At 50.5% G+C, this 16,149-nt stretch overlaps 1 protein-coding gene across 1 annotated transcript in view; it reads left to right on the top strand.

Moving 5' to 3' along the window:
- LTBP2 (latent transforming growth factor beta binding protein 2) overlaps positions 1-16,149 on the top strand; it is a 103,179-nt gene that overhangs the window by 42,697 nt on the left and 44,333 nt on the right. The window contains 5 exon segments of the mRNA XM_020906898.2: positions 8,082-8,272; positions 10,387-10,557; positions 11,080-11,286; positions 12,078-12,364; positions 13,390-13,492. Coding sequence (XP_020762557.2) covers positions 8,082-8,272; positions 10,387-10,557; positions 11,080-11,286; positions 12,078-12,364; positions 13,390-13,492 — 959 coding nt within the window.

Raw genomic sequence — 16,149 nt, 5'->3', positions numbered from 1 at the left:
GCTGGCCTCCAGCCCTCCCCTCTCTGGTCTATCCACCAGCAGGCCATCTTTCATCAGAATAATAAACCTTCGAAAAGCCCATCCCATCACGTCCCAGCCCTGCTCGAAGACCACCAGCATCTCAAGGCTGGTATATGACTCTCCCCGAACCTCACACCTTTGCTGGAGTGCTGATTCCCTTGCTCAGTCTCCACTGGGGCAGAGGGTGAGACAGTCTTTGCCATCCTTGGACCTGGATGCCTGGCATGTGGCAGGCATTTCAGTAAGTGCTTCTTGAATGAGCGAAAGAGGGTGGGCTGCTCCAGAATCTCTAGGGACTCCCCCAGACCCATGCAATACAGCCCAGACATCTCCCTGATATTTCAAGCCCTCGACCACATGAAACCAAACCTATGCTCACAGCCTCAGTGAGATGTCAATGGAGCAATGGCAAGTGGTAGGGCAGCTTGAGGATAAACTTACCTGGTGTGTTAACCGGGCTTCTGTACTCAAGAGTTCTGTGATCTTCAGAACTTCCCTGCCCTCTGTTTTCTTGACTGTAAAATGGGGATAATGAGTAGCTCTTAGGGTTATGGAGAGGCTTTCGTGAGACAGTGCATGTGACGTGCACTGTTGGCATACAGCCTGGCACAGAGCAAACATTCATTAAATTGTAGCACTCATTTATTCCCTTACCACCCACTTCTTACTCCCCCCACAACAACACACACACACACACATAGGAAATCACTTATTAATTCCCAGGGTATCCTTCCAAGGTTGCTTTAGGAATATGCAAATAAATTCAACATGTATTCTTATTTTTTCTATTTTTACACAAAAGTTTACATGCCCCACAGCAGGAGTCAGCAAACTTCTTCCATAAAAAGCCAGATAGTAAATATTTTAGGCTTTGTGCAACATATGGTGTCTGCAACTACTCAGCCCTGCTATTGTAGAGCAAAAGCAGTTGTAGACAATGAATGTGGCTGTGTTCCAATTAAAATGTATTTATGGAAACTTAAATTTGAATTTCGTATCTCTTTCTCATGTCATGAAATATTATTCTTCTTTTGATTTTTTCCAACCATTAGAAATATAAAATACGATTGTTAAGTCACAGTCTGTACAAAAACAGTCAGTGGGCCAGATTCAGGCTTCTTTTCCCCCACTTTTCTATATATCTTGGAGAGCTTTTCTTATGGATGCAGAAGAGCTGTGTCTTTCTGTCTTGAGGGCGTAGGACTCCATCCCATGGATGTCTATTAGTTTGTTTAACCAGCCTCCTACTAAGGGAAACTTAAATTGTTTCTATTCTTTACAAAATATTTTGCTCATACAGGAAACTCGGCTACAATGAATGATCCTGTCATCCATCACTGTGGACATTTAAAAGTGTCTTAGGGCAGATTCCCCTAGAGGTGGAGCTGGAACATGAATTGGGGTGTGTGTGATTTTGCGGGGAGAGGGAAACAAAATGGAAAGGTGGACAGAGCCAAGCAAGGACTGGTTCTGGGAGAATCAAGCCGAGGAAGAACTGAAGGTGAAGCTTGGAGAGTTCTCCCGCCTTGAGGCGGGGGGGTGGGGCTTTTAAACTTCCGGTTCCGGCAGTCGTTAGTTTTGTGGTCACGGTGGTGGAAGGAGCCTGTGAGGTGGTGGCCTTCCGTCCAGGAGAAGTCAGTGTGGGGTGCACCGGCCACGGAGTGGAAGGGACAGGGCGGCCGCAGGCGGACCTGCAGGGGCAAAACATCGATGCATTAGGGTGTGGATCAGTTCAGTTCTGTTCAGTCGCTCTGTCGTGTCTGACTCTTTGCGACCCATGGACTGCAGCACGCCAGGTCTCCCTGTCCATCACCAACTCCCGGAGTTTACCCGAACTCATGTCCACTGAGTTGGTGATGCCATCCAACCATCTCATCTTCTGTCATCCCCTTCTCCTCCTGCCTTCAATCTTTTCCAGTATCAGGGTCTTTTCATATGAGTCACTTCTTCACATCAGGTGGCCATCAGGTGGGGTGTGGATGGGCGTGGCCAAATTGCTCTCTATATAGGCTGTATGGATGAACATTCCTACCAGTAGCATCTGAGAGTACCTGTTTCTACAGGATCTCACCAAATTAATCTGTTACTAAACTGGATTTTTTGCTCATCTGATGGATTGAAAAAGGCTACCTGAGTTGTTTCAGTTTGCACATCTCAGAATGAGAAAAGTTGAGCATATTTTCACATATTGAAGAAATACATGATCCCCCCGCCTTTCTCCTGCCATGAACTGTTCATATTCCTTTGCTGATTTTCCTTCTAGGGCTATTGGTCTGTCTTTTCTGTTTCTAGGAGCTCTTTAAATCTTATGAAGATTGGTTCTTTGTCTGTGATATAAATTGCACATGTTTTTCCCATTTTGTCATTTGTCTTTTTACTTTGTTTAAAGCGGTTTTGGCCAAGCAGAGATTTTTTGATCATAGGGTTGTCTGGACAAGTAAATTATATGTTACATAAAACAGCTAGAATGATGTCTGCTACCTGGTAGGCATTGAAAGGATGTTTTTTCCTTCCCTCCCCTCCATTCTGTGCTTTATCCAACTGTGCTCATTATCCTTCCTTAAATATGACCCGTGCTTCCTGCCTTCATTTATTTTCTTATGTGGAATGTCTTCCTCTTCATTTTGGTCTGTGAAAATCCTACTCATCTCTTAAGCCCTCGCTCAAATGTCATGGTCTTTCTTACATCTGAACTCCCGTACATCTGTTAGTCGTCAGAGTTCATCTTGGGTCCTAGTAATAGGCACACATACATCATGCTTTTCCTGGGCCTCAATTTCCTTTTCTATAAATTGGAGTTGCTGGGGAAAAGACTGATTTGTTTTTATTACAAAACAATACATGTTTACTGTAAAATTGTAAAGGCAATTTTTTACTGCAAGACAGCTAAAAATATGGAAACATAAAGTTTACACATATACAGGCACTGTCATCCCCAAGAGGCAGCCACTGTTTACAGATCTTTTCAGACCTTTCCTATCCCCTTATAAATATCTGTAGGGGAGAAATAATTTTTTTTTTCAAACAAAAACCTGGAAGTATACTGTTCATATTATTCTGCAACTTACTTTCTTCATTCAATAAAATAACATAAGGTGATGTATTTTAAGCACATGGCTCAGTGCTGTATCCATGGGAGCTATAATTATTCAGTGCACCTTGTAGTGATGTTTTTAAATTTTCTTTTGGCAGCAGAACACTTAGTAAACAAAATAGTATATGTGTGTTAGTCCCTCAGTCATGTCCAACTCTTTGTGATGACCCCATGCACTGTAGCTCACAGGCTCTTCTGTCCATGGGATTTCCCAGGCAAGATAATGGAGTGAGTAGCCATTCCATTCTCCAGGGGAGCTTCCTGACCCAGGGTTTGAACCCAGGTCTCCTGCGTTGCAGACAGATTCTTTACTGTCTGAGCTACCAGGGTAGAAGCCCCTTTGTAGAGTGGAGCCACCAGGCTCAGGTGAAAGTGGGTCAAGTGGAGGGCGCAGAGTCCCTCACCCACCCGTCTCCCCATCACTGTTAGGAAACCTTAGTGTGTTGGGTAGGATGTGAGTGCATCATGTTTACTGGTGGCATTATTTTGGGTGTACACTGTCCAGGGAGTTTTCACTCAGCTTGGAAGATCCCAGCCAGCTGGGATTGGAAGGTTTTCTTCCCAAATAGGTTGAAAGAGCTCGAGCATTCTCAGGCTGGAGCAAATCTTGGTGACTCATGTAGCCCAGTGGTTCCTGCTTGGTTCCATGCTGGTCTATGATGGAGACCAGTCTGTGACGGAGAAATGAAAAAAAGTCAATGAGGTGAGATGTCCATGGAGTTAAGCTTATTCCCTGGGGAAGGGAAAGGCTACCCACTCCAGTATTCTGGCCTGGAGAATTCCATGGCCTGTATAGTCCATGGCATCGAAAGAGTCAGACACAACCGAGTGACTTTCACTTTCAAGCTTATTCAAACATTTTTTATTGCCACTGAAATATATTTTCTTTCATAAACTTATGGTGGTAATAATTAGTAGTTGTGTGTGTGTTTTAATGTCTTACCTAAATAAAAATTTGGCCACTTTATGTTGGTCCCCTAAATTTGTTTCAAAATTTTACTGATCCATGGAATTCTGAAGTCTAGAGAGAGCTGTTTCAGTCCATTGTGGTAACTTTGCCAGGACCTCGCTAGAACAATCCCAGACAGACAGTCTTGTGCCAGGGAAGTCTGAGAACCACTATCCTATAATGAAATTGCAACAGCTCTTCCAGGGCTGAGAGTGCACAGAACCACACCCTGCACAGCTGAGAGTGCCCAGTCCCCCCCACCCTGGGGACTGTAGCCCAAGGAAGTCCCTTGCTCAGTAACATTCTCACTTGCCTCATTGCCACCACTCTCTGGGAGCCAGAGCTGAACTGAGAACTCAAATTTGTTGCTGTTTTTCAGTTGCTGAGTCGTGTGCAACTCTTTGTGACCCCCACGGACTGCAGCACGCCAGGCTTCTCTGTCCTCCACTGTCTCCTGGAATTTGCTCAAATTCGTGTCTATTGAGTCAGTGATGATATCTAACCATCTCATCTTCTGCTGCTTCCTTCTCCTTTTGCCTTCAGTCTTTCCCAGCACCAGGATTTCTTTTTCCAATGAGTCAGTTCTTTGCATCGGGTGGCCAAAGTTGGAGCTTCAGCTTCAGCATCAGTCCTTCCAATGAATATTCAGGGTTGATTTCCTTTAGGATTGGCAGGTTTGATCTCCTTGGAGTTCAAGGGACTCTCAAGAGCCTTCTCCAGCACGATGGTTCGAAGGAATCAATTCTTTGGTGCTCAGCCCCCTATGGTCCAATTCTCACATCCATACGTGACTACTGGAAAAACCATAGCTTTGACTAGATGGACCTTTGTTGGCAAAGTGGTTTTTCTGCTTTTTAATATGCTGTCAAGGTTTGTCATAGTTTTGCTTCCAAAGAACAGGTGCCTCTGAATTTCAAGGCTGCGGTCACCATGCACAATGATTTTCGAGCCCAAGGAAAGAAAACCTGTCACTGTTTCCACTTTTTCTCTAGTTGCCATGAAGTGATGAGACTGGATGCCATGATCTTAGTTTTTTGAATGTTGAATTTCAAGCCAGCTTTTTCATTCTCCTTTTTCACCCTCATGAAGAGGCTCTTTAGTTCGTCTTCACTTTCTGCCATTAGAGAGGTATCATCTGCATATCTGAGGTTGTTATTTCTCCCAGGTCGCCTCCCTCCCTGCCCACCTCCACAGACTGGGCTGGGGCTTATAAAGGGAGATCATGGTCTCCTTCTAGGGGTGCTTTCAGCATAAGACATAGAACCAAGGCTTCCTCCTTGACTGTGAGCCTCTCAGAAGTTAAGACTTTGATTTCTGTCATTTAACTCAAAGTCCCCATCACAGCAATAGATGACAATAGATTGGGCTCAGAAGGCTGTGGTTGTTAAAAATGTGTTGCCACCAGATTAGTCACTTGGCCCTTCGTATGTAAGAATGCTTGGACAGTGTAACAAGATATCTGGGGGTGTCTTTTATTCCCCTTAGATGGAGAAGAATTTTTGGTGGTTTGGGAAGAGATATTTTGTCTAAACTGTAGCTAGCACTTTTTTTTTTCTTTGTTCATGTGAGAATTCTGACATAGTTTTCAACTTGTGACCACTTACTTATATTTGCAAAATAATCTCATGGTCTCAGTCTTTCTCTTGGTCCTCACCACAGCCCAGTGAGGTGGGTGTCACCCTTCTTGTTTTACTGATTGCACCTGAGTTTCAGGGGAACTCAGTGACCGCTCACATGGGAGGCAGAACTGACATCTGCCTAGCCCAAATCCTATCCTCTATCCTCTGTATAGACAGGCCCTTTCTACAATTAGGGAATTTTTTTTTTTCCATTTTCTGCAAAGTTGAACCATTGGCCCTTAAGGGATTTGAACTCAGCATTCGTGGGGTCATTAGCATTGAGTTCCAATCAGAGAAACAAGTGATGGCCACAATAACAACAGTGACCGCAAACCTCCAAGAGAGGACCCTTTGAGTTTTCCACCTCAACCAGATTGGAGAGCTCTTTGTCAGCACGTCAAGTTCAGAAATGTCCCAGGTGGTCTGGGCAGAACCTGAACTACTGCATCCGCTTCCCTGGGTGCTCTGTAACGCTGACACCATGCTGAGCCAAGGCACCAGCCTAGTGCCACAAGGAGGGGACTCCCGCTGACCCACCAGCCCACTTATCTCTCACTCTTTGGTGAACTCTTATAAGCCATTGGAAGGCTTGTGTTTTCTGCTGCAGTTAATTGTGCCGACTTTCTCCTGGGAATGAAGAGCAGTTGCCTGAGCGTTGGGCTCTCAGTTCTGGTCCATGACAGCTTCCAGAGTTTCCGGGGTGGCGAACGGGCCCTCTCTCCCATTCCAGCTTTCAAACCTGGGGAGCAGGCTGAGGCCTGGTCAGGGCTATCAGCGTGAGGATGGTGGTTGGTCGCCCTGAAGAAGAGCAGCACTGAAGCTCACGGGAGCCAAGTCCTAGACCAACAGGGCAGGGGAAGGGCTGGAAGGTGTCAGACTCTGAGCCCTGTCCTGGTAGGACTTCAGCCAGGAAAGGAGGACAGGGGGACTGCTCATGGCCTGGACCCCTGGGGCCAACACAGCTGGAGTTGGGACGGTGGAGGGAGAGGGTCCTAGGACTTTATGCTGCTTGGGCAAGGAATCCAATGGAGAGGGTCGGGGTGGGGCCTGCTGGAGGAAAGAGCACCACTCGAGGACAGTGCAGAAGCTTCTTGGCTGAGCTTCTCTTGTGGTCTGGGCTGTCTTATTGGGTGGCACAGGGGTCTCTCTGCCCTGGGTTGGAATCCTGGGGTCTGATTTACTGTTGTATAATCTTGAGCTAATAATTACTCTCTCGGCTTCAGTGTCTACAAGGCGCTCATACCTACCACAGTCCAGACAGTGTCCTGTATACAGTGGTTCGTATACATTGTAACAGTGACAGAGTAGTTACAACGGAGGCTGCCTTGTAGAATGGCCTGCCTAATAACAGATCTGTAAAGAACACGTTCAGAGTTATGAGACCAACAGCTCAAAAGCTCAGATACCAAAGACATGAGCAGAAAATTTTCACAAGTGTTAAATAGATGTGTCAAAAAATTCAACCTCAGAAATAACAAAAAGGGAGCTAAGGTAACACTGAAGTACCATTTATGATGATTGTTACTGACTTGTGAAAAATTAATAATATGTTATGCTGGTGAGGCTGCAGTCCAAATGGTACATGTATACATTTTGATGCAGCTTTTTGGGAGCACTGTCTCCAGTGTATACCTAGAGCCATAAATGTTTGTAATCTTTGGAATTAATTGCATTCTAGTCCATGGAATTAAGCCTAAAATAATAATCATTTTCAAAATACTTCTTACAAGAAATTTTCAAACATACAGAATAAAAATTAGTTTAATGAACCCCCACACTAAAAGAATATTTTTAGTATTTATTTATTTGGCTGTGCCAAGCCTTAGTTTTAGCACATGAGATCTTCATTGCCACATGTGGAATCTTCATTGCTGCATGCAGTTTCTAATTCCCTGACCAAGGATTGAACCCAGGCCCCCCTGGATTGGGAGCATGGAGTCTTAACCACTGGACCACCAGGAAGTCCCCTAAAAGAATATTTTAACTGAAGGAAAAAAAGCCATATGAGTCAGGACAGGTGCTGGACTCAAGTTTAGGGTGGGGCTAGCCCATAAGAGTCTCCAACTCTACAAATGTCAGAGCTACATGAGACCAGTCTAACACCTTCATTTTGCAGTCGAGAGCCTTGAGGCCCAGGGAGGCTAAGTGACTTGCCCAGAATACCTAGCCAAAGCCTGGCAGTCCCACACAAAGGTGGGCACTCCCACCAAACCAGCCAGCTGACCTGGACCCTTTCTCCCTGTCTCGGGGCACCTCCATTTTCCTGGAGTTGGGAAGAAGGCAGCCAAGTAGAGAACACTCCCCCAGTGCAGAGGCAGGGGCTGGATGTCCTGAACTGGAAGGGCACAGGGACACTGCTCCCGGGAATGCCAACCTCATGCCTCGCTTGTCTCCCCAGGACCCTGAGTGGGCTCAGCCAGACCCACTCCTCCCAGCAGCATGCGGGGCTGTCCCAGACTGCCCGACTTTATCCAGCCCCTGCGGCCAGCGGCCAGCTGACCTCCAATGCCCTGCCCATGGGGCCAGGTCCTGAGCGGAGGGATGGTGCCTCACAGGCAGCATATCTGGACCACCCGTCATCCTCCTGGGGTAAGGATGCCCTGTCTCTGGGTCCTCATAGAGCCTCTTTCTCCCCACCATGGCTTCCCCGCTTCACTCTCTCAGAAAGGCTGAGTTGTCACCCTGTCCCTCATCCTTTCAGCCAATGGACAGTTGTCAAGCACCTGCTTTGTACCAGGCTCCAGGGGTCCCAAGCCAGCTGTTACAGACTGTGCCCCCTTGAGACACTTAGACCTTGACTTGTCCTTTTCCGCCCCATCTATCACCCGTCCTGCCTTTGCGTCCTTCGTATCCAGCTGTGAACCTCACCTCCCCAGCCCCAGCGCCAGTCCTTCCCCTTCATCCTTTCTGCAAAGCCCAAGCCTCCTGGACCAACCTGACCAGTCGCTTCTTTAGCCCCTACAGCCCGACCTCTGCTTCTCAGAGGAGAGAACGGAGCACCCCTGAGGATTCCACCTTTGCACATTCTTGATCGTTGCTTGGCAATCCTTCCTGGGGTGCCTGGACGCTTTGTCTCTCTCATTCCTCAGAGCAGCCTCTCCAAGCGGCCCCCACCTTCCCCAGCTCCATCCTATGGCCATGCTTCTCACTCCCCAGAGTCCTCACCTTCCTGCCCCCATATGCACCCCACCTCCATGCCATGCACGTCATTCCCTTGCCTAAACCCATGCCTGAGCTGACTGCCTTTTTTTGTTTCCCATTTTTAAAGTTGAGGTGAAATTCACATAATGTAAAATTAACCATTTTAAAGGGTACATCTCCATGGTTTTCAGGATATCCACAATTTTATGCAGCCACCACCACCACTGTCTAATTACAGAACATTGCCATAACCCCAAAAAGAAGCCCCATGCCCGTTAAGTAGTCCCTCTCTTCCCCCCTACCCCCACCCCCTTGCTGTCCTTAAAGATTTGCCAATCATGGGCATTTTGTGTAAACGGGATCTTACCATGTGTGGCCTTTTGTGTCTGGCTCCATCACTTGGTATAGCGTTCTCACAGTGGATCCGTGTTGCGGACAACATGCATGAGTGATCTTTCTTGCCGTCTTGAAAAGGAAGCGCCCCTCCTCTTGTCTAAGGCACGTGCCACTGTTTCTTGACTTCTCTGGACCCCTAGGTTGTCACTTGGCCTCCCCCACCCTGGTTCTCCTCCTCTCTTTGGACTATCCTGCCCTCAGCCCTTCCCCTACAGCATATACAGTTGCTTATAAATCTCCCATTCTCTCTGTCTCTCATAAACACACACACACACACACACAAGGTTATTTTCCTCTGCCTTCCTGTCTGTCTCTGCTTGCTTCACAGTCAAGTCTATACAGACCTTTTATAGTTCCCTTCTCAGCCCCTCTGCCTCCTGGCTTCACTCCCTGGCCCCCAGGATGGAATGAATACCCCTCCTTTGTACATCTGCTGTCACCACTCATGTTGAATGATGCACCCTCCTCTTACTCTGCCATAGTGACCTCCCAACCGCTCATCCTGCCTCCCCAATCACCTGCGCACCCCAGCTTGGAGGACACGACACCTCCACTTCCCTTTGACCTCTCCCTGAAAATTGTCAATGATTTCCCACCACCAGCTGAAAAAAGCGCCCTATCCTTGTTCTGGCCCTTGGGCTTCCAAAACCTGACTCTCATCCTTCTTTCAGGCATTCTCTTGGAAAACTGTCTACGCTGGCAAGTCTGAGCTACATTCTGTTCTCTGCGCTGGGGTTCAGAGCCCAGCTGCCTCCCTTGCCAGCTGTGTGACATGGGATACAATCCATCCCTCACTGAGCCTCAGTTTCCTTACCTGTCAGATGGGAATGCTAACTAGGATCTAGGAACATGGCCAATATTCAACCACTTTAACCTACAAAGATGGCAATTTCTAATGGTTCTACCTAAAATAAGACTCTAGAGGGTTGAGAGCGGTTGTGCATGAAGCCCGAACTCAGTTGCTGGCCCGTCAGCATCCCTCAGGAGATGTTGGACCGTGAGCTGTTACCCTGCCCCCACTATGGGACTTTGCATCCAGGAGGGACTTAGCAAATGCCCTTGGGATGAATTCAAGCCAGTCCCGTGTGGGTCTTTCTAGCCAACCTCTGGAGGTCACAGCTGTGCCTCTCAGCCCTGCCCCCTGGACCCAAGCCCTCTCTCTGCAGGGCTGAATCTCACGGAGAAAATCAAGAAGATCAAGATCGTCTTCACTCCCACCATCTGCAAGCAGACCTGTGCCCGCGGGCGCTGTGCCAACAGCTGTGAGCGTGGGGACACCACCACCCTGTACAGTCAGAGCGGCCACGGGCACGACCCCAAGTCTGGATTCCGCATCTGTGAGTCCATCCCCAGCTCAGAAGGTTTCTGACTGGCCCTGGGGGCGGGGTGGGGGTGGGAGTTTGGGGGGGGGGGGGCAGCTGGTCAGAGGGACTGGCCTGCCTTGGCCCGGAGCCCAGATCTTCTGTAGGAAGTAAGCCCAGAGCTCTCCTACTGTGGCTGCCGTGAGCTGTCTCGGGTCACACAACGCTGGGTCCTCACGCAGCTCTGTCACGTGTGACTCGGCAGGTCACACAACCTCTCTGAGTCCCAGTTTCCTCATAGAGAGGTGAAGGAGTAAATAGGGCCACTCCCCTCACCATCCTCCAGGTCACCATGGGGCTGCAGAAAGGCAAGGCCTAGTTATTATCCATCCTCCTTCACTCCCAGGCCTCCTGGAAAGTCCCTGCATTTCCGAGGGGACCGGGTTCCGGAAGCCATCAGACTTGGGGGCCTGGTCCCCCTCCCCCCACCCCGCCGGCCCACACAGTAGGTGCTGCTGTTCACTTCCGCCACCAGTCACCCTGAGGTCGGTGTTGTAGATTTTTGCCAGATCCCCTGCCTGAACGGGGGCCGCTGCATCGGCAGGGACGAGTGCTGGTGCCCCGCCAACTCCACTGGGAAGTTCTGCCACCTGCCTGCCCCCAGGCTGGACCAGGAACCTCCAGAGAGGGGCCCCCGCCACAGGGCCCCGCTGGAGGGCCCCTTGAAGCAGTCCACCTTCACGCTGCCTCTCTCCAACCAGCTGGGTGAGTGTGGGGCTGGGGAACCGCGTGGGGTGGGTGCTGGCACCCTGATAGAGGAGATGGGAAACGGAGTCTCCAGCACCTCCTTCTCCTCCATCCTCAGGGCTCAGTTTCGTTCCCTAAATTTTTCTCTGCCTTTCCTTCTGAGTTCATCAATTTATTTATTTATGTATTTTTTGGCCCTTACCCTCTCCTGGGTGCTGTGAGTAAGACAAAAGAGTCTAAGGGTAGGGTCCTGACTTGAAGGAACCCATAGGTCCTGGACAGTAGAGGGAAGATGCCTCTATTATTAGGTGCCAAATAAAGGGTACAAAAAAAGTACAGACTTTTGTAGGAGATCAGGAGAGAGACCCGACCTCGAGGTGTTCTCGGAAGGCTGCCTGGAGGAGGTGGACTTCAGTCAGGCCTTAAACAATGGGTTGGCTTTGGTTAAGCAGAGGGGAGTGGGAGGGCTTCTGGGGCAGAGGGACCGGTCTGAACAAAGGCATGGGGTGGGGACCATGCAGAGTTAGTTGGGCTGGAGCCCAAGGGCTGTGCAGGATCCTGGGAGGAGGTGGAATCAGGAAGGTACTTTGGAAGTTGGTAAGGAAGGTTCTTCATAGGAAGGTGTGGAATGAAGGAGTCTGCTTTGCCCTGTCCTCCCTGAGAAATTCTTCTGGGGTTTGGGTAGAGAGTGAAGAAATGGAGGAGAAATGTGGGGAGACACACAGCGGCCCACCTGGCCCAGGGCTGATGGCGTTCCTCAGGGGGTGGGGCCCTGTGTCCCCACCTCTGACCCCAGCCCCTGTGCCCAGCCTCGGTGAACCCCTCCTTGGTGAAGGTGCACATCCGCCACCCACCCGAGGCCTCGGTGCAGATCCACCAGGTGGCTCGGGTGCGGGGCGAAGCCGAGGAGGCCCCAGAGGAGAACAGTGTGGAGACCAGGCCCTCGCCCCGGCTCCCTGCCGGCCCCGGCCACAGCCACTGGGACAGCAACCGCATCCCCGCCCGGTCCGGAGAAACTCCCCGGCTACCTCCCGCCGTGGTGCCCAGGACTCCGGCCCTGCTGGGCCGATGCTACCTGAGCACTTTAAACGGACAGGTGAGACCGCGGCTCCAGCCCTGGCCCCGCACTGCTCCCCGCAGTGCCCCTCCTCCTTCTCTCTCCTCCTCCTTCTTAGAGAATATGGGCGTCTGCAGGGTCTCCCATTTCCCAGATGGGAAAACTCAGAGCATAAAATTGCCATGCGTGTCGAGAGGTTGGGCAAGCCAACCCAGGCTCCACTGGTACCTGTCAGTGCCAGGCACATAGAAGAGGACCCAAGAGAGGCCCCCTCTGCAGGGGAATTGGCGTCCTCGGGTCCTAGCAAATCCTGAGCTCTACTGGAGCTGAGTATAGGACCCCCAGGGCGTGGGTAGAGGGGCTGTTAGATCTGGCAAGGAGTTTGGAGAGTTGAGTCACAGAGATGTAAAATCAGCAAATGCAGGTTAAACTCCAAAGCCTTGGGCATGCGAAGATACAAGATGATCCATTCCCTCTTTTGCTGACAGGGCCCACAGTCAGTGATGGGAAATCAAGTGAGCTTTTCTGAGTCCAGGCACCTAAAGATAGGGGCTAAGCCAGACCCAGGATGGTTTTCCCTAGGGTTGCAGTTTGGCATTTTTGGAAACCCCTCCCGAGGTTAGGGAGCTGGAGCAGGTGGGGAATAGCTCAAGGATAGGGTCCTGGGTCCCTGGATCCTCTCAGCTGCAGTGTTGCTGAGCATGAACCCTCCTCGCAGGAGGTGGTCCTGGCATTCTCTGGAGTTTGATGGAGGAAAATCCATCCTTTGGGACCCCTGTGCCTTTGGGCTGGGGGCATGGATGGGGGGCGGTTTGCAGACCCCTCAGAGAAGATCTTGTCTGGGCGTGTTAATGCCACCCTGCCCCCTAAGTTTAGTGTCTGGCAGGGTGGACTTCGGGTTTCTCTACTTCCGTCTGGGACAACGCCTCCCCTCCCCTCCCTTGGGTGGGGGCATTCTCTGGCAGTATGTAAGGGGTGAACTCATGACTCAGGCTCTCCTGGGACATCTCTGTGCCGGAGAGGGAAGCAGGTGACGAGTGCCCATGGTCCTTTTTTTTCCCCAGTGTGCCAACCCCCTGCCGGAGCTGACAGCCCAAGAGGACTGCTGTGGCAGCGTGGGAGCCTTCTGGGGGGTGACCTCCTGTGCCCCGTGTCCACCCAGACCAGGTGAGTGCTGGGTGCCAGGCTCCAGGGTTGTGAGCAAAGCTCTCCCGAGGCCTGACCTCTGCAGCAGACACCCCCTACCACCCACATCTCCCACCAGGGTCTCAGAGGCCAGGCAGGTGGAAGAGGCTGGTAAACTGGGCAGGCTCTCCAGGTCTGCTTCTGACTGGTGGCAGAGACTCCTGACAGCTCAGACCCACAGCCGGCTGCAGCATGGCCTGCCTGCTGCATCTGATGGCCTGAAAGAGGTTACTGCCTTTCGCCAGTTGTTCTCCCTCAGATTTTAAGAATCCCATCCCAGGCTGGGCACCCTGGGATACCCCTCAACCCCTTCCACATACCCCCTGCCCAGGTCCCAGGGGCCCCGAGGTTTTTGATTTAGTGGCTCAATGTTTCCTTCATTCTCTCCTCCTCACCTCTGGCTTCCTGCCTTCCAGTCTTTGAATCTGGGTTGGGCACCTGCCCCAGAATGTCCTGGGCCTTGGGGTATGCGAAACTCTGCTTCCGGCCCTCTTTCCAATAATGGGAAATCCTAACTTATTCATTCATTCATTCAGTCAGTCAGCAAATACTCACCAGGTGCCTCGTGTACTCTGAGCCCTGAGAATTCAGGAGTACTGAGAATTCAGGAATGCTGCTCTCAGAGGCATTGATCTTAAAGTTGGGAGGCGGGTGACAAGGTTCCTGTGCCTGAGTATGGCTCCTGCCCAGTCAGCCTGTCTTCCCCTCCCCGTCCCATGCAGGTCTCCCTCCTAGGTCTGGGCCCAGGCCTGGCAGGTACTTCTTTTGCTTGTCAGCAGTCGACTCAGTGAGTCAGCTTTGTGGGGGGCCTGGCCCAGAGCCCGAAGGTGGGAGCGGCAGGACTGTTCCTTACTACAGACTCGCCTGTGGAGCAGTGATCATATTTTCCAGACTAAAAAGAAATGGGGACAGTTTCACAGCGTGAAGCTTTGGTGAAGCAGCACAGGGTAGTATTTAGCTTCCAGGCCTGAGCGTCCAACACATGATGGGTACCAGTCCCAGCTCTTACCTGCTAAGCTCTCTCTGCCTCGTCTCTGATCTGTGGAGTGGAGACAGGAACAGTGCCAGCCTCGTGGGGCCGCTGTCAAGAATCAGTGAGATGGTGCCTGTACCTACCAGTAGGGCATTTCATGGTAGCTGTTATAGTTACTGTTAGAAAGTATCCCATTGCCTGGTGGGGAAGTGTATGGAACTGCTCAGCATCTCCCCCTGCAGGCCAGAGATGTTTTCACTTTTCTTCCTCCTGGTCAGACCCACTCTTGAGACTTCCTTATACCACACTCCATTCAGCCAACACTGATTAAGTACCCATAGTGTGCAGCCCTGACCAAACAGTGAAGAACAGGTAGAAACAGTGATGCCCCTCTCAAGCGTACAGTCTGGTGGTGGAGGGGGGATGCAGACAGCAGAACTGGGGCCACGGAGAGCTCCTGTAGCACCTTTGTGCAAATGAGTGAAAGGTGCCCCTTCCACGTGTTCAAAATAGTTTTTATAATTAGACAAATGCAGGATGCCAGTGATTCTGTCAGATGTCATCCTTTTGTGCAGTGTGCAACCTGCACATCCGTACACTATGGGCTAGGAGATCTTTCCTCAAACTGGTGGATCAGGGAAGGCTTTTATAGGAGGTGACATCCAGGATGAGATCTGAAGAATTATTAGAGTAAGCCAAAGAGGTGGGGAAGTGCCTAATAACCCAAGAAAATTGCATAGGCTGGTGAGATCGAGCGCATGAGAACATTTCCTGGAGCAGAACATGCCTAAGGCTGGGGCCTCACCCGCTCCCTGTACCAGGCAGCGCCTCTGAACACCACCTCCCTCACTGTGTTCAGAACATCTCAGCAAGCTGGGCACCAGGGTGCAGACCCTGGAATATTAAGCATTCCCCATACTGAGCAAGAAATCACAAAGACAGGGCAATGTCAGTATTTAAAATGTGATCAAGTGCAGTTGGGCATTGTGGAGAGAAGGGGCAGGACGCTGAGGAACCTTGTTTGTATTGACAGGGTGCCAGACAGCTACACGCCCGAGTCTGGGGAGCTGGGGTGAGGAGTGTTTCTTTAAGTAGGCAAGACAGGCAAACTACTGTGCAAGACTCAGGAAAAAGAAGGCGAGCGGCTGGGGTGGGTTTGGGAATGTTTGGCAAGACAGGCATGACTCCTGTGTTCTAGAACGTTCTCAGCCCTGGTGGCCTTACCCCTCTGAACCTCTACGTCTCGTCTGATAAAAACACTGCTGCACCCCTTAGGGAAGGGCTTTGCTGCTCCCAACAAGGCAGTCTAATAGAATCAAGGAGTGAGGACAGTAATAAAGCCAGAAGCTGTGGGGGTGGGGGGGTAGGGGAGGAGTCACGTGTGACTTCATAGCTTTCCCTAAATCACCTTTGACTCCTGAGGCTGTATAGGACGGTTGAAGAAGGTCCCTGCAGAATGCTGCTATTTGTGACGTGGAAAAGCACTGCCTTGACGTCTCAGTTACATGGCTCAGACAAATCTCTTTTCTTCCAGGAAAAAAAAAAAATTTCTCGGTGCCTTCTTTCTCAAGAAGACAGCTCAGGGAGTCAATCGAGGCCAGCCTCTGGTTCCCCCAACCCTTTCTCCCTTCACTCTGAGTGGCAGATGCAGCTGACCTGCCAGGAC

This window comes from Odocoileus virginianus, chromosome 6 (genome assembly GCF_023699985.2).
Source record: "Odocoileus virginianus isolate 20LAN1187 ecotype Illinois chromosome 6, Ovbor_1.2, whole genome shotgun sequence".
NCBI classification, from domain to species: Eukaryota; Metazoa; Chordata; class Mammalia; order Artiodactyla; family Cervidae; genus Odocoileus; species Odocoileus virginianus.
The sequence above is the reverse complement of the archived record's forward strand: the minus strand, read 5'-3'. Positions and strand labels throughout refer to the sequence as shown.